We start from the raw sequence: 23,204 nt of genomic DNA, 5'->3' as shown, positions 1-23,204 counted from the left end.
TTTTTAGGTGTACACAGTTTGAATAAAAAATTTGCATAAATACTTTAAACATGCATTTTCATTTTACAAAAAGCCTTGGATATTACACACACACGCACACACACGCACACACACACACGTACATACACACACACACACACATACACACACATACACACACACATACACACACACACACAAACACACTAATGGCCAAGTCTTATGATACTTTGATAGGCTCTGATATTTGTGAAGTTTATGGGAAATCCCTCCACTCCTGAAACATCTGGGATTGGTCAACTTCGGCACCCGAGTGCAGAAGCCACACTGAGTGTCATCTGCCGGCCGTGCATCGGGACACACCAAATAACGTAACTGTGCAGGAGGAGACGCAGCAAAGGCCCAAACAGCTTTGCTCCCTCTGCCGATGTGTGGGTGACGCCAAGTCTGCCTTGTGAGTTCAGAGAGCAAGAGGCAGGAGCCTTGTCAAACAGGAAAAGTGTACAAAATGGAAAGGGTGAGAAGTGGCTGTATGTGTAAGTGATGTTAGCCTCTGCTGCAGTCACAGTGAAGGGCCACCCTACCCTCTTCTGAAGTCTTGGGGGCAGCATGGTGGTGATGCTGGGGATATTTTAATAACCCTCTACTTTTGAGTAAAACCAGGATGAGTACACTGTGCAAATGGCTGGACAAACTGTTCTCCCTGAGGAACCTCGTGATCACTCTGGGACTCCACCCAAGCTCTTCTCAAGTGGTGGTTTTAAACAGTTTGATCAATAAAATTAACAACTAATAATTGCTCCTGGTGTGACTATACATTGAATGAGTAAAATTAGCATACAAAGTGGAATCGAGGGCTTTCAGAAAGCATCTCACATCTAAGTTTGGTAAGGACATTTAAAATAATAAAAATAACTTGATAAAATAAAGCATCAACTAGGGTGTAGCAGCATAAAACCAACGGGATAACAAACGTATTCACCACGGTAGTTTCAACCTCCGTTGGCCTACTAGAGTGGCCTTCAAGCATCACTGACTCTCAAGGGGATTATTTGAGATAATAATCCACCAATTGTCCCCTCTCCCTTTTGGTCCACCTGAATATCTACACTGCCCGCCCAACTCCATCCCTTCCACACTCTCACTTTGCTCAATGTCCTCTTTGTCTGCAGGCCATCAGGGAAGTGCATGGAGCAGAGTGTCCCTTCACCCAGCCCACCGTGCTGCCAGGGTAGAGATGATCAGCTGAGCAATTAGCAAAGGAGAGAAAATATACAGGACCAGTGACTAGTCCAGCGAGAAAAGGGCATTTTTTAACAGGAACGATTGGGAAAAAGGGCAAGAAAAGAATACTCTTATTAACTTTGTACAAATTCAGATGCGAGTCTATCAAAAAGAAGAAAATAGGGCAGAAGATTTACAGAGACTGTGAAAAGGTAAAGTGAGACAAAAAATAATGTCACCCAGGAATTAAGGGGAAATAGGGAAAGTGCCAAAGAAGATGGATCGAGTCCCTGCTCATTATTTTGATAAAAGTGAGGAGAGAAGCCAGAGCGGACACGGCGAGAAGAAATCTGCAGTGTGGAAAGAAGAAGTAAAGTATGGAAAAAGTGAAGGTGATCACGAGAATCTGGAAAAAGTAAGAAAGTTTCTTGGCCAGTTAAGAAAAACCGAGAGACCTGGGAAATCTGAAGCTGGTGAAGAGAAATGTGTGGAGGCTGCAGGAAATAGGGGGCTGCCGAGGGGGAGACAAGTCCAGTCACCTGTGCCGGGCAGCCTGGCGGGAGTGGGGAGAGGGGACCCGGGGGGCAGAGACCCTGAGCAAGGCAAAGAAGGCAGGAGGACGTCCAAGATGCAGAGGTGGCAAGAGGGAAAACAAATGGCCCAAACCGGTATGTTTTGAGAGAAAGGCTGTCATGGGCTGAATTGTGCCCCATGCCCTCAATATGTTGAAGTTCTAACCCTCAGCCCCTCCAAATGGGACTGTGTTTGGAAACAGTCTTCACAGAGGTGACTACGTTAGAATGAGGTCATGAGGATGGCCCTAATCCAGTATGACTGGTGTCCCCCTAAGAAAAGGACATCAGGACACAGATAGGCACAGAGGGAAGACCACACGAGGACCAGGAGAAGACATCCTCTACAGGCCAGGAGAGAGGCTCAGGAGGCTCACCCGGCCACGCCTGGCTCTCGGACTTTTCCAGAACTGGGAGACAACCAGCTTTTGTTGTTCAAGCCTCCCAGAGTGTGGAACTTTGTTTTCGCAGCTCTCCAATAATAATACAGGCTAATAAGGCTCCGATAATAAAAGTCACAACTGAATGGCAGGAAGGAAGGTGGGGAGAGATTGACAAGAGAAGGTAGATTTACACAGCAGAACAGAAATCGCCAGTCGGGACTACAAAGAAACAGAAGGTGTTTATGTAGAAGTTACACCCTTCCCACTAAATGACTCAACCAAATAAATACCCCAAACCGATATGCCAGTGACAGTCCGAAGACAGTGTCTCCTCCATGCACTGTCTCTCCTCTCTAAATGCAAACCTCCACCCAACGTCCCACCCGGTGTATTTTCTGGCAGTTACTGTAACGACACTTCAAGGGCACATGATTAAAAACAAAACCTCATAAAACCAATTTTCGTTTACTAAAACACCCTGACTAATGAATTCGGTGTTTAGAGAAAAACAGAAAATTCCAACTACACAGAATGTGCACGGTGCCGGGATGAAATTATTTTGGTGCTCAGTGTCAGCCAGAAACGCCTTTGAGTGAGCGTCGCTTTGTCGCTAAAACTGTTCACTTTCCCGACACCACAATTACAGTACACTTGACACCCTCAGCCTTTCTTTGGTGACTCATGATCTTGCAGTGCCTGAAGGTCGTCAACTCAACTTCATCCCGCAGCATTCGCTGAGTGCCTACGAGGTGGGAGCTCTGGGCCAGGCCTGCAAAGCATGGGTGCCAGGCCAGCTGGGGGCAGAGCGCCCCGGACAGGGGGGAAGGGGGCGCGTGGGTGCCAGGCCAGCTGGGGGCGGAGCGCCCCGGACAGGGGGGAAGGGGGCGCGTGGGTGCCAGGCCAGCTGGGGGCAGAGCGCCCCGGACAGGGGGGAAGGGGTGGGCTCAGCCGGGGGGCAGCAGAGGGAAGGGCTCAACAGAGGACCCGGATGGTGGGTGGGACTCCAACAGCACCACGTGGCCTCAGGGTGCTGAAGGGGCTGTGACCAGCTCACGTTTACTGAGTGCTGGGCTGAGAGCTTCCTGTGACAGCTCACTGAGTCCCTACAAGGGCTGCGGATGGACTGTTCTTTCAGGTGTTGAAAGAGGAAACAGGAAGGAAAGGACCAGCCTGACCCACTGCTAAGACACTGGGGGCTGCTCCTCCCCAGGTTCACCTCCTCCACACCTCCCCCCACTGTGAGGGGGCAGGAGAGGAGGGTGGGGGAGGGGCAGGAGAGGAGGGTGGGGGAGGGGCATGAGGGGCGGGTGGGGGAGGGGCATGAGGGGCGGGTGGGGGAGGGGCGGAAGGCTGCCTCAGGGCCCTGAACAGCAGAGAGAGACAAGGTGGTAGTGGAGGACAGATGACAAACACATGTACAGAAAAGGGAAAGGTGTATTAGGCAAATGCTCTGCATAGGGGAGAAAACAAAGACTTTAAAAGGTGGAAGGTGAGACGTCAAGGCCCCACCTTCCCTGAGGCTAAGCGCAGGTGGAACTGGAAGCCCAGCCTGGTTTCTGCTGAGCACCAGGAGCTGGTGTCGGAAGCCCAGCTGGTAGACGCTGTTTCCAGCAGCAATTCCCAAGCAAGGGGTGGGCTGGTGGCCATCTCGGGTGCTTCCTTCCTCCCTGAGACCAGGAGCTGCTGTGTCTGGGTGGCTGGGGAGGGGAGGGGCCTCCAGAAAGCATCACAGAGAGCCCCACCAGAGCCCTTGTCATCACAGGTGCAGAGTGTCCTCCAGGCATTGGGGGGTGGAGCCAAGGTTGCGAACCACTGAATCCTGAGACATCGACTTGGGGAAAATTACTTTTTTCCCGTCTCCCAGTTTTCTGTCGCAAAAGTATAATATTCACTCTTACTGAGACACAATCTTGTCATTGTGTGCCACTTCCTTTGTGTCTGCTATTTCAATATGAACATCCACTAAGAAAGAGTCTAAGAAAACTAAAAAGGCCATTTAAACAGTGTTCTTTTTCTGGTGACCTCAGAGGTCATACGTGAGGGCGATATCCTCTTCCATCTGACCCGTGTAGGGCCCCAGGACAGACGGCCTCCCAGAGCTATCTATGCCATTAACTGTAAGTGGTTAAAATTCCCAGAGCAAAAAATAGCTGCACCCAAATACACATGAATCTCTAGTTTTGAAACGTATTTAAGGCACTTAAAATCCTGCTGGGGTTACCTGAGGGGTGTGTAGCCCCCACTGGCACCCAGTGCACAGCTGCCTGTCCCGCTGCCTCCAGAGTGGGTGGCTGTGGCAGGAATGTGATTGTCTCCTCACTTCCCTGTGACCTCCACTCATTGTCACATCCTCCGCTAGAGGAGACACACAACCAGAAGCGGCCAAGAACCCTCAGCTATGTGACGGTGAAATGGGCCACTTGCCTGGAAGACCCTCGGAAGCCTTGCAGGACAGAGGAGCAGACAGAAGGAGGACATGTATGCTGAAGGGCTCCCCTGGGTGCCGGGGATGCTTCCTGTTTCCTTTCCACTTAGGAGACAGCACCTGAGCATCTGGAATTTGGAATTTTATCTAATGTGGGATTTTAAATCTTTTGTTGCTTTGTTGTTTCTACTGCAGAAGCTAAAGCAATAATGTACTGGGAAGAGAATTTACATTGAATGGCAAGAAAATGCCACATGTTATCACAGCTCAAGAAAGGTCACTGAAGTCTTGATGCACAAGTGATCTTGTTCCCTATGCCTACTTTTCCCTCTCTGCTTCATTACACGATTCTAAATGCTCGTTTTTAAAAAATGTCCTTAGAATATTCTGGAAAAACAAATTTGGTGTAAAATCACAGCACAAATACTAAGCCTCACTGGGCTTTGGGAGATCTTCGAATTGAGGCCCAGTTCCTGGTCCCCGGTGCTCACAGACCTTGAGAGGGGATAGTGGTCACACCACAAGCCTAAGACTTTTGTGACCTATACCAGTGTGTCACTCTGTTCCCCAGAGCCCTCCTCGTGGGACTCTGTGCCGAGGACACGTGGCATTCCTCTGCGTCGGTTCAAGTGGCTCTCTTTACCTCCAGTCACTGCCATTCCCTAGACTTATATTCTTTCCCAGACTTTCCTCCAAACCACTGTAATATAATTTAAAATATGGCATGTTTTCAGGTTTTGCAAGAAATAACTTTTAACAGATTTACTCACCGAATCTCACAATGAAAATTTCTAGACTATTCTGAAGTATTTTTAAAAGCACTATTGATTGGTAAATATTGTGACTTTCTGATTTAAAAGAATAGCAGGAAATAGTGAAATAAATGAGATGGATTGGAGATGGAGACAATTATCAGGTATCACGTGCCAATCTTTACTGTAATTGTGCAGAGAAAATACGATGAAAAAGAAAGGAAATATTAAGTAGCAAAGAGATAGATGATTTAAAGATCATACTTCCAAAAGATGAGATTACTTATGAGAAATGCTCCCTTCTTCTTACCAGACGCTCAAACCGTGCTTGCCTTAGACTAGTTAATATCACTGCATTATTCTTAATACCAAACAAATAATGAAGTAGCCTTTCCTTGTAGGCTCAGGAGCTGAAAATGTCAGAAAGCCCTAAGCAGATATCTTAACATTTCCCTCAACCTTATTGAGCAACTTAATTTAATGGTAAAGTATGGAAGTATCTATTGAATTCTATGGGAAGGTCCCCCAGAATTTTGGATGAGGCTCATTTTGCTGACGCAGTGAGGGGTGGTCTTTTACTACCTTGAGACCTTCAGTAAGCTCATCCATCCTGCGCTGCACCATGGACTGTCTTTGCTCTAATTAGCGGTCTTGTAGACTTGGATGCCTTGCAACTCCTACCTGATGCTTCAACACAAAACAAGAGAGAGGGAAGAATATGCCCCTTGGAATTTCTCACTAAGCAGAAAGGAGAGTAAGCCAGACCCTTCACTGCTGCTTGAGAAGCGATGGTCTGGTTTGGTCATGCCACCCTCAGGAGCTCGAGAAAACAGGGCATTGCCTTGCTCCTCAGGATGGCCAGCTGTCTTGTTGCTCATGCTGGGATCCCTCCCTGTCTTGGACTTCCAGAAAACCATGAGTGCTTTGTGAGCTGTAAATCTGGATGCAAACTGGGGGAAGGGGGCCTGTCTTGCTTTGCCCAGCCCCCCTCACTTACAGGCCCCCTGCACCTGCTGGCAGAATTCCCACTCCTTTCTTCATGCCAGACCCATGACTCTTAGGTCAGCTGTGTCCTCTGTAGACCTGCCACATTCAGGTTTTAGTTCTTTCCTGGTTGCGTGCTGACTGAGACCTAGTTCTGAACTCTCTGAGCATCTTCTGGCCACAGAGACATGTGGGACCTTCCAACAAGCCTGAAAACGTTAAATGATGGTCACCCTTGCTTGGGCTTGTCCAGCCTACTGGCCTCCACCAGGGGCAATGAAGTCCACTGCTGGCCCACAGCTGCTGCAGAGCCTGTCGGATTTGCCCTTCCAGCAAAGTTGGGAGGGCAGAGGGCTGTGGGAGCCCTGAGGCTTATCTGGATGTGATGTCTGATGGAGCTGGGATGACCCAGCAAGACCCTGAGACCTCTCCTCTAGGTGGTCTGTGACTGGAGCCAAGATGAGGATTTTGAGGACCTTTGGGATTTTTCTTTAGCATAGGGCAATTGAAATGATCTCAACAAAAAGATCAGGTAAGAGCCAAATAATGTATTTAACAGGAGCCAAAAACATACACAAATAAACATGAAAAAATAGTCTGAGCAATGCTGGGTAGAACTGTTTCTATTTACTGCTATGATGCTGGAAAACATTACAAACCTGAAGCGGTAGTCATGGCAACACCACCCAGCCCCACCAACTGATTTAGATACTGTTACAGCCTCCATTGCCACCCACAAGATCATATCCCTTCTTAGAATGATATGCAGGGCAGGCTGAGGAACGCTGGACAGGAGAACGTTTCATGCCTATAAAGATCTCAGATGTGGGAATTTCAATATTTCTAAACTACGGGAAAAATCACAGGGAGTACAACCAAAGCAGCAGACAAAACCTGGAGGATCAATTAAGTGTGTGACAGTCCATCTCCTTGTGGGAATGCTTATTCTACCCACCTGAGTCTTAAGATTTGGAAGAACCCTAGAGACAGCTAGTCAATCTCTTACCAAGTACAGGAAGACTTACCCTAGACTTTGAGCCAATGTTCAGGGCCCCAGTTGAAGAGACTATGAGGTGGTCCTTGGTGTTCCAGTGGTGACAAGCCTCCGATCACCGTAATATCACAGATGTTTCTGAGGAAATTCAACAATGCCTGTAGGTTGAACGTTTCAACTAGGTTTCTCTTGAATTCTGCTAAGGAAAAGGCCTTTCCTAAAGATATTAGAAAGGCAAAGTATAATTGGCTACTGTGAAATTCTCTTTCTATTGTACTGAAACAATTTATTTTCATTCTGTGTGACCTGTGATAATTGCTGGAGTCTACAACTTTTTACAAAATTTTAAATTGATTTATGGACTAGTCTTTCACCTAGAAACAAAAGGGTAGCCAAAAACTTTTCAAGTGGACATTGTAACTGCGACCAAGGAAGAATTCCAGCAGTATTTAATGACTATCAAGGACATGTGGCATACATTTAGAGATTACAGAGGTAAATGTTTCAAGTAATAATTTTCTTCTGTGTAATTTTCTAACTTAACACCAGCAAAGGAAATCAAGCTTACTTAAAGATACAACGATAGAATGGATTCTTAAGAGACCAATGTTGAAAAGGTGAAAAAACAAACAAACAAACAAAAAACAACGGTTATCAATTTGTGGTAGGAAAATAACACCATCATGGTCATTTTCAGAAATCAACTCCTGATGATACAAAATAATTTGATGATGGAAAGCCAATAAAAGTAACAACAAGGGTCCACAATGAGAAGCTGTAGTTTTAAGAGGGTAAAAAGGAGACTATCCTGAGTTTCTTGAGAATATTTGTAAAATTACGGTCAAGTGCGGAAAAATTTGAGCCAACCGGATTTCAATATTGCCATGAAATACAAATGGTTATGAAAACAGGTTCCTGTGTATAATGGATGTAGAATGTGTGTGCAATTCTGGGTCTTTGGTTATACTTTTCTTGTGTATTTATTTCAATAAATATTTTACTTCTTCTAAAAAAGGAACGTCTATTGGTCACCTCCTCTACGCAAGGAACTTGTGTAATTATTTTCTTTGGGCATCATGATTCACCTGTGCAGTGGGGTTTACAGTCCTCATCTTGAGGCAAAGCACCTGACACTCATTGAGGCAGGTATCTTCCCTGCAGTGAACCACACTCAGGAGGGAGAAATGGATTGGAGACCTATCTCTGCCTTCAGATCCATGGCTTTATCCCAATCCCACCCAACAACGACATGGTAGAACTGAGACATCCAAACCTCTTTTCCAACAATTCTGGCCATGAGCTGCAGAGCAAGCTTGAAGATCTGTCCCAAGACAGCCACCAATATTTAGAGCCATGCACCACCTGGGGTTCTTAACCTGGGGCCCATGCACCCCCAAGGGTGGACAGATTTGGATGGAAAAATGTCTTTACCTTCAGTAACTTCTACCTGTAATTCAGCACTTCCCTTAATTACAACTGAAAACTAACAAACTACAGCAGTATTAGCAGTGTCTTGGTTTTGTCACCAATAGAAATCGCAGATTTTTGAAAAGCACATTACAGTTGTAGGTATCTTCAATGTCCTGATGCTTATTGCTATGTTAGATAAGGGAGGTTGTTAGGCCTACTTCTAGATCTTGATACTGAATGTGTTAACAAAGAAATGCTTTTTAAAATTTCATGTTTTAGTTCATCACATTTTAAAGAAATATGATAACTGTATGTAAATATAGTTGGTTTCCTTTGAAATCCTGTACATTTTATTTTATGCATTTAAAAACATTATTTTGAAGAGAGGTCCAAAGGTGTCCCCAGATGTGGAGAGGCCATGCAGTCCTCCAGGGAACCTGTCAGGATCAGAGGCAGCAGGAACGGGCTCCTGGGTCTCCTGTTTCTCTTTGATCATTAAGAATAACCAACAAGAGACCTCTATCTCTCTTATTTATGAAAAGGCAGATGCCAGGATCCCCTTTTAAAGAAAATTGCTAATAAAATAACCACCTTAATTCAATTCAGTAGAGTTCAAACTCACTTTTTATTAGATTAGTTTTATTTATGAATTATAATAACATCCTTTAAGCTTAATGTAATTTTACCAGTTGATATTTACAGTTAGAGAAACTATTTTTTATGACTTCTCTAAAACTATGATGTTTCATAACGTACGTTATAAAAGCGATCAAAGGAAACCTAGCAGCAGGTCTCAGAAGGGTTGGGAACAGCAGCCATCACTCTCGGCAGCATGCCTGCATTAGTTTCAGGCATGACGAAGACGCTTTCCCACGGAGGGTCCTAACCAGCTTCTGCGGGCAGGGCCCCTGGCTTTTCTGCGCCCTACTTTCCCCAGGCCACCCCTGGGAGGGCTCCCACCCCAGGGATGTGTTCTCAGACACACATGCACACGAGCTGTAGGGGAAGGCTTCCATGAATAGTCTCCTTGCACAAAGCCCGGTTAAGGAAATTATGATTCATTTAGAGTTTTGATGACTCTTAAAAGTTATGTTTTAAAGGTTTATGATATTCAACTGCTTACAATTTAAGCTTATAACAAACTCAATTCCTATTAAGTTTCTTCCATAATATTTCTACTTTTCTCTGGCTGGGAAGCACAGTTGAGTAGGAAGTGTCCTTAATCACAAATTAATCCTTACAGCAATTAATATTTATTTGGTACAATTATATCCAATTCCTCACTGATAACTTCCAGATAGCCATATGGGCACCCAGCCTGACATTCAAAAATTACTCTAATACATAGTATCGGTAATGCAAAAATAATTGTTTTAATAATCGTGTGCACAAAATGTCCAAATTCATAAAATATTCATAGCTGCCTTTTACTATAGCCAATATATAATAAATTCCATAACTCCATATTCTGGTGTTTGGTTATGTCCGATCTTCAAGATTAAAAAATGAAAAGTCCTTTTACAATAGTTTTCTGGATATTTTCCCTTCAATTCCCAAGTGAGTTGAATACATTTCAACTTTTTGAATGTAATCTGATCCACTGTGAGATGGTATTTCCTTATCTCCCTCATCAGAGAACTCAATAAAAAATGTTGGGAATGCTTGCCAAATATTGCGATGGAGAATTAGTATTTATTTTTCAGAAATTATTTTAAAATTAGTCACTTCTTCAATCTGGGTGATTTTACCAATATAACAATTATGTTCAAAAAGCATTTCTTTCTTGAGTTATTTTCAGAATCTTTAAAATACCATTCCCTTTTGTGTATAGAAGAAATAAAGCAGCAATAATTATCTTTTTCTTACAGTTTGAAAGAATGAAAACGTCCTTCTGCTTTTCAAAATATTTGCAACAAGCTTACAGTGAATTTAAACCAATGTATTTTCCCAACTTTGCTGATATTTCAGTACCACGTGTCAGAATGGATGGATACACCTTCTCTCCCCCTGCGGATCAACTCTGCGTATGGCAGCCAAACCAAGCATGAGATAACCACAAAGCCACGCCTAACCTCTGTATGGACCCACAGGGAACAACCAAGCTACATGTAGTCCTTGGTCAGATGGCTTCTACTTGCCAACTAGACAGCTCATCGGAACCAGGGGGCTCTGGTGCTGGCCTGCCTGATGGCAGCTCAGCTCTGCTTCTTACTAGCCCTGTGCCCCTGGCATGTCATTCAACCTCAGCAAGCCTCAGTTTCCTCCTCTGTAAAATAGGAATAATGACAGCACCCACCTCATAGGCTGCTACAAGGATTTAATACAAGGACATACATAAAGCATTCTGTACAGCGCTGGCCCACAGTGAGCACCTGCGAGAGGGACTAAACCAAGGGGTTGGGCTGTCTGCTCAGGTAAGCACATCTCGCAACAAACACATTTCTTTGGCACACACAGTATGTCTGACATTGTGTGGAGAGAAGAGGCAACAGAGTTGTAAGTATGTACATGCAATCCAGCAGGGTATACCCAGACATGAATGTTTCCCAGACCATGCAGAACTGGTTCAGGGTAGGAAGGCATTGCCTTTAGTGAAGGAGCGGTTGCAGAGGAGTTGGGGCATCTTGGCAGGGTTCTGCGGGATGACCAGGAGTTGCCTGAACAGGGTGAGAGGGCTTTCCAGGCAGGTGGGGCTGCTAGCAGAAGGAGCTTGGGGGGGGCTGTGAATAGAGGTGTGCCCCCATGGGTGGGCAGTGCTGGGGGACTTGGGCTGTGCTCTGTAAGGGTCGTAATCAAGGGTGTGAGAAAGCCAAGTCTGCGTTTTGGAGGAGCCATCCAGATGGCTGCAGCAGGGACATAGACTTGTGGAACACGAGTGGAAGAGCGCAGTGAGTACGTGCTCCCTGACCGCGCCTCGACCTGCTGCTGGCTAGGGCAAGTTCAGGCAGCCTCTTCTCAGCTTCCACAGCCACACATGCCCTCATCTTCCAATCCTTTGTCCCCTGATTGGTCCCAAATTTGCCTCCTCTCCTAACTTTCCCAATCTGGTGTCTTTGGTCCTAGTGCTCAGCTAGTTTCCTCCCAGCCTCACCAGGTTAGTGGGCCTAGGAGAGGACCAGAGAGAGAACTAAGGGAGTACCAGGGACAGCACACAGAATGGGGAAGGGCCACCAAGGGAATGGCAAGGGTGATATTGCTACAGTGCCCAAATCATGGCAGACCCTCAGCAAATGGTGCTGAATGAATAAATGAATGAATGGTGTGTGGAACAATGAGAGACTAACTGAACAATTAAACCTTATCTTAGCTGCGACTCACCCGGTAGGAAACTGTAGACATTACTGGAACTATTTTTGCCATTACAACAACTTCTTGGTGGGTTCTGGTAAATGCCTGATCTTTTCATTTATTGGCAATAAAACAATGTTGAGGAAAACAGTCTGATGCCCAATGTTAAAGTCAAGTCTTGACTGCCCTTAAGTAGAGTGTTCTCTTTGAAAACATCACCCAGACTTTTTGAAGACCCTGATGACTCCAGGGCCCCACCTCACCCAAGTCTCCAGTGCACATCCAGGCGACTGTCAATAGTCAGGTCCATGTGTATTCAACGAATGGACACTTCCCCAAATATTAACTGTAATATAATTGCGAATCTGCCTAGTACGTCAAAGACCAATGTGAATGGGTTTGGCATGATCCCCAGTAGATAAGTTCTCTGTGGCAGGTTATCTTATCTACCACTGAATGCTTAGTAAGTTCCTGGTACATGGTAGGCACCCAATACACATGCTGCATTAATCAATAACCCACAGTTCTCGATCGTCTACACAGTCCAGCCCTCCACAGCTGTGTCTGGTTGAGGGTTGAGTGACTTGTCTTGGGCACATTTTCTCTCTCAGGGTTTACACTCCCTTTTGGTCTATGCAAGTGGTCCAGGAAAGAAGGACTTGGTTTTAGGATGGCCTTCTCTGCAGAAGTTAGGCTTCAAGGGGACTGAGTTGGGGCTGGCCCAGGACAGTGAATCCAGTCAAGGTGGGTTGGGGGAGGTCAGGGGGTGAGTCGTACCCACCACCCCTGAAGCTCACTGCTGTAGTTGCTGGGGCATGGGCTGTACCTTCAGATGGGCGGAGTGGGAAACTATGGACTACGACTAGCGTTTGGCAGTTTTTTCAACCCTAGCTGCCCGCTGGAATCACGGAGGAGCTTTTCCAGCAAGGCTCTGTCAGGGCCTGATCCTAGACCATGAAGTCTGAGTCTCTGGGGGTAGGGTTTTGGTGCTGGGATAGTTTACGTGCTCACCAGGGCACATACATTGTTTCAGAACTATTGGCAGAGAGGAAAGGACTTAAACTCGCACCCATCCTCTGCTCGCCTCCCACCACTTTATCAACACACCTAGGGCAGCAAAAACTATGATTTGAGGAGATTTGACACGTGGCTCAAAGAACCCACCACTAGTGGCTGGGTTTTTTTTGTTTGTTTGTTTGTTTTTTAATATGTAAGCTGTTTTGGCCTGTTCCTTATCTGTCTTTAACCCAGTGCTAAGTGGCTGCCCTACTTCTAACCTGCATCCAGATGAGTCTGTTCCTGGAGATGGGAAAGACCACCAGGCTGTAGGTGTCAGGCTTCTACACGAACTTCAACGCATTGTCCACCTGGGCACATCCCAATAAAAGACAGCAACAAATCTATGCTGTCCCTTAAAAAGAAAAACTAATCTCTCTGATCACTTAAGGTAAATCAGAAAAGTAAACAAAAATGCATTTACATTCCTTCTTGCAAGTTCAGATTCACAACAGTCAACTCAGGGTAAAGTGGCTCCTATTATTAACCATTGGAGGAACCAGGGGACGAGAGCTCTCGCTGGAGCCAGAGCTGCCAGAGTGCTCCAAGTTGGTGTGGGGCTATTTTTAGGATGCAGAGTCCTGTCTGCGTCCTCCTGCCTGCCCTACTTGATAGAAGAACAAGTAGCTATTTTTTCTTCAAACAGTCAAGCATATCGATAGCTCAAGCTGCAGAGTCATCGTTGGTAGTAATTATCTCTGTCCCCTGCACACAGCACAGAACAAAACAACACAGGGACTCATCAGAATGCTACCAAAAATCCATGTTTCCTCAGACAAATCAGATGGCACTGCCCACCCCCTGGTTTCACTGCTGATGCTCCAGGCTCTCCTCTGTTCACAGCTGCAGGCAAGATTCGCCTTCCTGTGCCTTCCTTGGTGTGACTTTGTTTACATTACTTGTCAAACTAGCAACAACCCCTAGAGAAACAAGGTGATGAATCGGCCAATAAATTCCTGTCTTGGCTTGTTATGGGATAAATTGTCTCTGCCACCTCGGACTCAGAAGACACCCATCCTACTGACACCTTGATCTTGGACTTCCAACCTCCAGAACTGTGAAAATAAATTTCTGTCATTTAAGCCACCCAGCCATCAGTACTTTGTGACATTGGCCCTAGCAAACTAATACAGGGCTTTAAAAAACTTTGTGTCTGTTGTAGCATGTTAGAAATCCATAGATTTTAGGAGCTCAAAGGGCTGTTCATGTTTGTCACTCTTTCGGATGGGAACTGGTAATTTTACAGTCAGGAGTAAAATGCTGTTTCTAGGCTATAAAAAGACAGGCTTTACTTGTGAATGTGTGCGTGTGTGCATGTGCGTGTGTGTGTGTGTGTGTGTGTGCGTGCTGCTCTTGTGCTTCTCGGTGACACTGTGTTGACCCCTTTAAGCCCTTCAGTGCATGTGAGTGATGCACAATATCACTGAACAAAGCTGAGTTGCATAGCCCTTTACTGTTTTTTTTTATCACGCTCAGACAACTGGTGACATCTGCCAGTTTCCTTTATTAAAAACTTCCCAGAAACTAATGCTGTCAGGTAAACATAACTGTCCTGGAATCCCTTACCAAGTTTTAATCCAAACACTAGGACTTGAGGATGTTTCAGTCCTGACAATCTGCGAGTCTTCTGCTGATGGCTGGCTGTGTATCTCTTCCCTGTGGACATACATGATTACCATGAAGGTCACCATTAATAAAAGATGGCTTAGAACAACAGCATGCTTCGATGGCCCCAGGCCTGACTGTGTCTCCTGCTGATGGGTCTGCAGACCATGACGTGCCTTAGCTATTATGAGAACATGAAGTGGTTGTCCACTGACTTCCTGCATTTGTGGTTTCCTCACCTGCACAAAGACCATTGGAAGAGAAGACGAAAGTGTGGTTAGACATCCTACGTGCCTAGCTGGCCCAGAGTTTGGCACAAGCAAACAGGAAATGTTAGCTGCCACTGCTGCTATCATTATCAACATCATTTCCAGATAGAGTTTATGGTCAGCTCTGAGGGGATCAGGGAGGAGTGAGAAACTCATTCAACTGCCATCTGGTTCCCTGCCCCTGGCGATGTCTAAGTAATTAAAAAAAGGGGACAGGAGGTGAGCCCGATGTGAAAGTAGAATACCATGTCAGTGCAAGATCAAGCAGCTTTTGGGGAGCCTGCTGCTCACACAGCTGCAAGAACAGGGACTCTGGCCAGTCCTGCAATTCTCTCCTGCTCAAACCTGGAGTGGGAACCAGTGAGCTCCAGGCCACCTCCCAGCCAGTGTCCTTCCTGCTAGCCTGTCTAGGTTTACAGAGCCTGTTCTCTATAATCTTGGAAAACATAGCTTTTGTAGGTTAAACTATCTACTATGTGCAAGTATGGTGCTGGCATTACAATTTACTGTTTCAAGGCCAAAATCTTACAGCTATAGATTGTATTTTTTGGTCTCAGTAACTAATAAAGGATACAGATAATTATCCAAAAGTATACTTTGGTCATTTTAACCAGTTTATTTTGAAAGTACGGGAATTTTTCATCCAACTGCATAGAACTAAAAGGATTACGTAAAATGTCTCTATTTAGTCAAAAAGGGGGTTTAGTAATAGACAAATGGGCAAGATATATATGTCACTATTTCTACATAGAATACATCATTTATGTTATTTTAATTTTAAACAACTGCAATTCATAATCCAACATGCAGGAGATTTTGATAACATGGGCCAGATATTCAATCAGGTAAAAGCTTCATGAAATGGCTGAATTTATCATATCATGTGATAAACCTAAACCTTTTATTTTGTACACAAAACTGTTAAGCAGATATTTTTTATAATATAACACATGAAGCCCTTAAAATTGTTTTATGATTTCTCTAACGGTATAGAAACCTTTAAAGGTGTCTTCAGTTCAGAGAGTTAAGCTGAGCAGTGAGTGTTTTCTTCTATCAAAGAGGCAAATAAGCCTTTTAAAAACTTTGTAGCTTAAGAAAATGAATCGTAAAAAAGAAATCCCAACAAAAAGAGGAACATAACTAGAATATAATGACTCTTTTTTTAAAACTAATGATTGGTTTGGTAGCAGTCCCGGTTCTCTTGGATTGCTTAATCAGATATTTTGATTGCTTCCCCAAAGCATATTACCTTTAACTATAGAAATAATTTGGTAACTACAGTATGAGTTCTGAGCAACCTGTGAGAAGTGAATTCCTAAAAGTACGCAAAGGCACAATAATGCTCAGGTTACCTGAAATACTACCACAGAACCCTAAAACATTAATGACTATTCATTTCTTCAATTCTTTCACTGCCTTTTGAATATTTTATGTGTGCTGTACATTACTTTCTTTTGGAGAGCTGTATGTTGAAACCAGCATGGAAAATGCACAGAAATTGAACTGGTATTTTTAAAAGTGCTGAGTTTTTACCTTCATTGCAGACATTGACTAGATAATATAACACAATATGATAGGCAGAGGGTGCAGAGTTCAAATAAGATTTGATCAAATTAATAAATAAAAGTGTTGATAATTGTTTTCGATAATGAAGTCAGTAACTTGCAAACTGTATAGAAGACTCTCAGATTTGATTACAATGAAAAGAAATACACACACAAGGACCTATCTATTTTAATAGAAGCATATGGGCACCAATAGAACTATTATCCATAGCATTAATGTAAAAATGGAAAACATGTAATTTGCTAATTTTCTCTTTTTACAAAAAAACTTCCTCATTTTGCATTTAAAATCTCTATTTTTCTGCATCTTTCAAAACGAAGGCTGTGGTCCAGGTGACCTCTGAGATCTCATCCAAGTCAAAAATGTTATGATTCTGTGATTCTGTAAGGAAAAATGACCTTCCTCTTCCCTGACTTCCCAAAGTCATCTTCACTGTGCAGAATGAAAGACTATCAAATGAACAGACTATGCCAAAAAGTTCTGATGAGCAATAATTTAGGAAACAAGTAACAAAGGTTTTTCTGTGCAAAATTCTTCCACATCATTTGCATAAATCCTGTTTGAAAAATAAAGTAAGACCCCACACCCCACCTCTCCTCCTCTGGCTTGTATTCAATCACGTGAACCTTACATTGGAGCCAACATTTAACTGTAGGATGAAGAATGAGCCTCTGATGTTAAAACGTTAAACCTCGCTCGAGATACCTTTCTAGAGCTGTCACATCCATACCATTCCTAACTCAAATATGTGGAGCCTAATGACCCTAGAAAAGATGAACTAGCAGGATGGTTCAAGAATTAAGTGCCCTTCTCTGCTGGAGTTCGGATGCTATTCGTTTGGAATCCCAGGGGTTCCACCTCTAGTAAAATTGGCAGCACCAGCATTATTTGGTTAGTGTGAAAGATCCTGCAGTGTAAAGGACAGAGACAGGCGACAGGGCAAGAACTGAGGGGTTCTGATATGCTAGTTACAGAAAGATCAAACCCAGGTCATCAGGGAATTTTAAAGAAAACAATGACTCTTTATGATCGAAAAGGTGACCATATAAAATGTATAATTTCATGAAATAATGCTCAGTATTATTTCACGAAAATACCAGAGAAGATGGACATGATCAAGAGCATATAAGACGGGAAGATAAAACCATCATGCCCCCGCCTGCAGCCAGGTGGGACCATGTCCATAAGATTCATTCATCCCTTGCTCTCAAGTACTCTGGGGTTCCTTGCAGTAAAGCTGCCACCTGGTGCAATAGGTGAGAAGACCTGGCCACCTGCTGGGCCCTTATTTCAATATTTAGTTAAATCTTTAGCCCTGATCCCCCTGGGTGGGGGGAATGAAGGGGTGAGGAAACAAAAGGAAGAAACGGGGTCTGAAGGAGACCAAGACCTGGATGGGCTACTCCAGAGGTGACTGTCCTGGAAGGGGATGCTTGAGGGGGATGCCCCCCCGGCATTTCCTGGATGGAGTCTGGTCTTGTCACTTGAGGAAGCTCTCAAACCACACCTCTGCCTCTCTAGAGAGATTTCTCAAGAGCAAAATTGTCACCTTTGCACGAGCTGCTGCTCAGAAGGAGGGAGCAGGGCAGCGGACTACAGCAGGAGGCTGGCCCTGTGCAGAGCCACCTGCGCTGTCTGGGGAGAAGCCTCTGTGCGAGGGTTGGGGTGGAGGGATGAGCTAGGTCCCACACTTCGATCCTGAGGTACAAGAAAAGTTGCCACCTTCGTGGGGATTAGAGGGACAGGAGATGGCAAGAGGACGCAAGAGGGAGAGGGGGAGAAATGGGAGAGAGAGGAGAGGGTTCGAGGGCATGCGGGAGGGTGGGAAAGATGGGAGGGGAGACCGGGAGGGAGAAAGGGGGACAGGGACGACAGGAGACAAGGGAGAGGGCGGCATGGCGGGAGGGAGAGAAAGGGGGGCAGAGCGACGGAGGGAGTTATGGAGACGGGGACAGAGACCGGGCACGCTGCAGAGACAGGACTGGGGACGAGGGAGGCGGGATGGAGAAGGCACAGGAGAAAAGCCGTAGGGAGCAGAGGCGGCGGCGCTCGGGAGCATGTCGCGGTTGGACGCTGGCTGGGAAGGAGCCCCGAGCGCGGTGGCCCGAGGTGCCCGCCCGCGCCCCGCAGCCCCGCGCCCCCGGGCGCTCCCCGCTGCGCCGTCCCCGCGGCCGCGGCCCTACCTGGCCCTTGACCAGGCTGGCGGCGAACTGTCGCATGACGGCCTCCACGGTGTAGGCGCTGGACCAGCCGCGCGGCGTGAGCAGCTCCATGCAGATGGCGCCGCCGTCCAGCACGTAGCCGTTCTCCAGGCGCGGGCTGAGCACCCGCATGAAGGGCGGCGAGAAGGGGAAGTTGTCGGGGAAGGTGAGGTTCAGCAGGATGAACTCGGTGTTGGTCTCCTTCATGTCCTGCCACAGCACCGAGTCCTTGTCCACCTGGTGCAGCTTCACGTTCCAGTCGAAGAGGCTCTCGTCCACCAGCTCCACGGAGATGAAGCGGTCGCTGAGGCGCGCGATGTCCTGCAGCTCCTTCATGAGCCGCCGGCTGCGCACCTGCGTGCAGTGCTGCTGGCGCGCCGCGGGCACCAGGCTGCCACCCGCCGCCGCCGCCGGGCCCGGCCCCGCCCTGGCGCCCGCGGCCCGCTCCCGGGGGCCCCCGGCTCCCGCCGCCCCCGCCGCGCCCGCCGCCGGCTGCGGAGGCTTGTCGCGCGGGGCCAGCTCCGCCGCGCGCTTGCCCTTGCCCTTGCCGGGCCCCGGGCTCGCGTCGCCCGCGCCCCCGGGCTGCTGCTGCTGCTGCTGCTGCTGCTGCTGCTGCTGCTGCTTGTGGCCGCCGCTCTTGGCGCCGCCCTTGCCGCGCAGCGAGGCGCTCTGCTGGCCGCCGCCGCCGCCGCCGCGGTGGTTGTGGTGGTGCTTGGGGTCCTCGGTGTCCCGGTTGTGCAGGCGGATGAGCCCGATTTTACGGAGCAGCGTGGCCATTTTAGGCTCGGGGGGCTCCCCTCGGCTCCTGCCCCCGGGCCCGCGAGCCGGGGCGCGGGGGGACGCGGGGTGGCGGCGACGGGCGGCCACTCAGCTGAGCGCGGCGCGGGCCACCCCAGGCGCCGGCGGCCGTGGCGCAGCGAAGCGGGCAGCAAGCGCGCTCGCCGGCTGCTGTGTCGCCGCTGTCATATGACGGAGCCCGCTAAGGCTCGGGTGCCCGTCGCCCGTGCAGGGGAGGCGTGGAGAAGACGCGGCGCGGCTGGCGGTCCCCGGGCCGGTCCCTGGGTGCAGCCCCCGGAGTCCCGGTGTCCGCGGTCCTTTGTGCGCGGCCGCCGCCGGGCTGGCCCCGAGTCCGAGCGCCGCGCCGGGGCGCGCAGAGCCGCCCGCAGCGCCCCGGAGGCAGCGAGGTGGCCGCGGGCCGGAGCCGTGCGCGTCTGCCGGGCCGTGCCGCGCTGGCGGCTACCGCGGGGCCCGCGCAGCTGCCGCTCGCGTCGCCGCCGCCGCTGCTGCGGCTGCTGACATTGCAGAGGCGGCTGCTCGGTCTGAGCCGAGCGCGGCGCGGAGGGGGCGGCACTGGCAGCCGGGCGGGGGGGAGGGGGCGCGGGGCGGGGCCGTGGGCTGGTCTGCGCCGCGCCACCCCCGCCGACCGGCTCCCGCGGCGACAAGCGCACGGCCGCTGGGGGGAGACAGCGGTGCGCGACCGGCCCGCCCGGCGCCGGGGCTGCGTGGGGAGCCACGCGCGGCGCTGGCCGGCTCCGAGCCCGCAGGATCCCGGAGGAGGAGGGGACTGGGGCTCCAGAGCCACCGGGTCCTTCTGTCTGGGATCCCAGCCCGCCGCGACCCCCGGGCCCGAGCCTTCGACCCCATTTAACCTGGTTAGAACGATGTGGGGGAGGGGGGAAGGGTGGAAATCAACGTGTTTATTGATCCCTTCCGGTCAGGTGGAGCCCAGTGTCTTCTCCCACAGGTTTGGCTCGGCGGGGCCCAGGGTCAGGTGGCGGGGACGCTTTCATACGGGCCGATCAAAGAATCAGGGCCGGGGCAGGAGGACGCGGGAAGCGTGGCTGCCGCAAATGTCCTAAAGATAACCCCTCGAGTCAATGACCTTTGTAAGGGTGAACGTTTCGCCAATTCACCCCTCCTCACCTGCCCCGCTCTCCTCCCGCCCACCACGCGGGAGGGTCTCTGCGTTTTGCAGAGGGGTCTCGGGAGGAAGGGACCGCTGGGCACCGTCTGTGACTCGTTTCCAAAAGGCTGCGGAGAACTGCATCCGACGCCGGAGCCAGCAGGTGCTCAGAGGCGCGGGAGCAATGCCCTGTGCGGCTCCGGAGTGCCCGGTACCCGGTACCCAGGGCTGACCTTCGGGACCGCCCGCAGAAGGGAGAGGTCCGCCTTCAACCCGATGCTCTCTCTCATCCCTGTCTTCCCTTTCGTCCTGTAACCCACTGACTCTTATTTCTAACCTGGTGTAATTTCAAGCAAAGAGCAGGTTCTGATCCCCAGAAACTGAAAGACCCTGGGAGCCCGCGAAGCTTAGATGTTTTGCAGGAAGCGTCCTGCCATGCACGTTCCGTGTGTGTGTGTGTGTGTGTGTGTGTCTGTGTGTGCGTGTGTGTGTCTGTGTGTGTGTGTCTGTGTGCGTGTGTGTGTATCTGTGTGTGTCTGTGTGCGTGTATGTGTGTCTCTGTGTGTGTGTGTGTGCGTGTGCGTGTGTGTGTGCGCATCTATGTGTGTCTGTGTGCGTGTGTCTGTGTGCGTGTGTGTGCGTGTATGTGTATCTGTGTATGTCTGTGTGTGTGTGCATCTGTGTGTGTCTGTGTCTCTGTGTGTGTGTCTGTGTGCGTGTGTGTGTGTGCGTGTGTGTGCATCTGTGTGTGTGTGTGCGTGTGTGTCTATGTGCGTGTGTGTGTCTCTGTGTGTGTGTCTGTGTGCATGTGTGTGTGTGTGTGTGTGTGTGCGCGCGCCCGAGCCACACAATGGTGAACCGTGGTGATGATTGATGAAATACGGGAGAATGACCCCGTGTGGTTTAGGATTGTAAACTTCACTGTTGTTCATGGTTTTGCTTTTGACTTGGGGAGCGTCTAAATTCATCATGAGAGCATGTTCATCGTGAGTGTCATCGTGACGACTTCTTGTTTTTCGGATCTTTCACCATTTTTACATTTTCTCCAAATATAGGAAGGGAAATTACTAGAAATTTTCATTGTGGAAAATAACTTTTCAGGCCATTGTGGAGACACTTACGGGCATAAAGGGCCTGGGGTTGAGTTTTTTTGGGGTTGCCTAACAGCAAAGCGAGTTGCCAGCTTGTAGTAAATACGCAGGAGGTGCCTCTGCTCCTTGGCAGCTGGAGCGATGGGGACAGACAGGTGCATTCCTGCAGGCCTGGGAAGCTCCTTTGTTTTCTTGTGGGTGGAATTGAAGGCACAGTCGTAGCTGAGACAAGGCCAGGGGCTGCTGATGGAGTGAGTATCAGCAGCAATGGACTGAAGGCCTGTTTGTCCTGGTCTCATGTTTTTGTTTTGTTTTGTTTTGTGACTCCGTTCTGTCCAGCTCTGTGTTTTAAAGATAGGGCGAGAAGGAAGACGATGACCACGTCTATCTGTGAAATCCTGTGAGTTGATTTAACAAGTCGGAGAGGGGGTGTAAAAGGGTGGAAAGCTGACTTTCAGGGAGGCCGGGCAGGCATTACCTGTTTTATTATTTCACTTCCACAGGAGCCTGTCAGGTTTTATCTGATCCATTTTATTGGTGAAGAAACTGAATTTTGAGAGGTTCAGCAGGTGGCCCAGCACAGCCCTGTGAAGCCCATCTGGGAACATGTCCTTTTGGGACCCTCTGCCTCCAGGCTCTGTGCTGCTTTTGACAGCTGCCCGGACAGTTCTCTGCATTGCCGGGTCTCAGACCCAGGCACTGTGTCAGCCCTGGCCCCAGGAGGTGAGAGAGCCTCTGCTGGATGTGACTGTCATGGTCTCAGAACCAGCCGAGATCAGGTGAGGCCTCAGAGCAATGTCCGTGGCAGTGAAGGTGACCAATCCTACCGATGTCATCAGATGTTTGAGGAAGGTTTAGCCCAAATCCCAGGCAGCTGTCCGTAATGCCTTTGTTTCAGAATGGAATTATTGCTGGGGTGATCATATAACTTATTGTCTGGCTTTAGATGTTTTTTGAGAGTGAAAGGATCACAATTAGTACTGATGCTGAGACATTAATACTGAGGCCAAACCAGGACTGGCTGCCCAGTGAGATGGTAATCATCTCACTTGTTATCTGTCAGATCAACTCTTTGAAAGGCCAAAGCCAAAAGTTAAAAATTGGAAGCAACCTAAGTTCACAAGAGGGGAAGTGTTAAGTAAATTATACCTTATCCACTTGAGAATATATTATGCAGCCATAACATTATAGTTATAAATATCATATAGCAAGAAATACTTATGATCGACATAATAAAATTACATCCACACTGCAGCTAAAACTACATAAAACTATGCACAGGAAAAAAGGCTAGAAGGAGAAAATTTTGAATGGTAACAATTATTACATTAGTATAGGTAGATATTCTCAGCTTACTCCTTCCTCAATCCTTTCCAGCCCAGAGACCCAACCATTTATTTTAGTGACAGGATGGTAAGGACAGGGGTGGACAGAAGGGCCTGTATGGTTTGTAAATCTCCCTCCTTCTCCTATCCCAGAAGATTCTAGAAAGTTCCACCTCA

The 23,204-nt window shown here is 48.1% G+C and overlaps 1 protein-coding gene across 1 annotated transcript in view; it reads right to left on the bottom strand.

The window, feature by feature from the left end:
• UBE2QL1 (ubiquitin conjugating enzyme E2 Q family like 1) overlaps nucleotides 1-20,013 on the bottom strand; it is a 44,702-nt gene extending 24,689 nt beyond the window's left edge. The window contains exon 1 of the mRNA XM_063086358.1: nucleotides 18,691-20,013. Coding sequence (XP_062942428.1) covers nucleotides 18,691-19,485 — 795 coding nt within the window. The 5' untranslated portion in view covers nucleotides 19,486-20,013. The remainder of the gene's footprint in view (nucleotides 1-18,690) is intronic.
• Between the last annotated feature and the right edge of the window lie 3,191 nt (nucleotides 20,014-23,204).

This window comes from Cynocephalus volans, chromosome 2, assembly GCF_027409185.1.
Source record: "Cynocephalus volans isolate mCynVol1 chromosome 2, mCynVol1.pri, whole genome shotgun sequence".
Lineage (NCBI taxonomy): Eukaryota > Metazoa > Chordata > Mammalia > Dermoptera > Cynocephalidae > Cynocephalus > Cynocephalus volans.
Note: the sequence above shows the minus strand (reverse complement) of the source record. Positions and strands in the feature narration are given on the sequence as shown.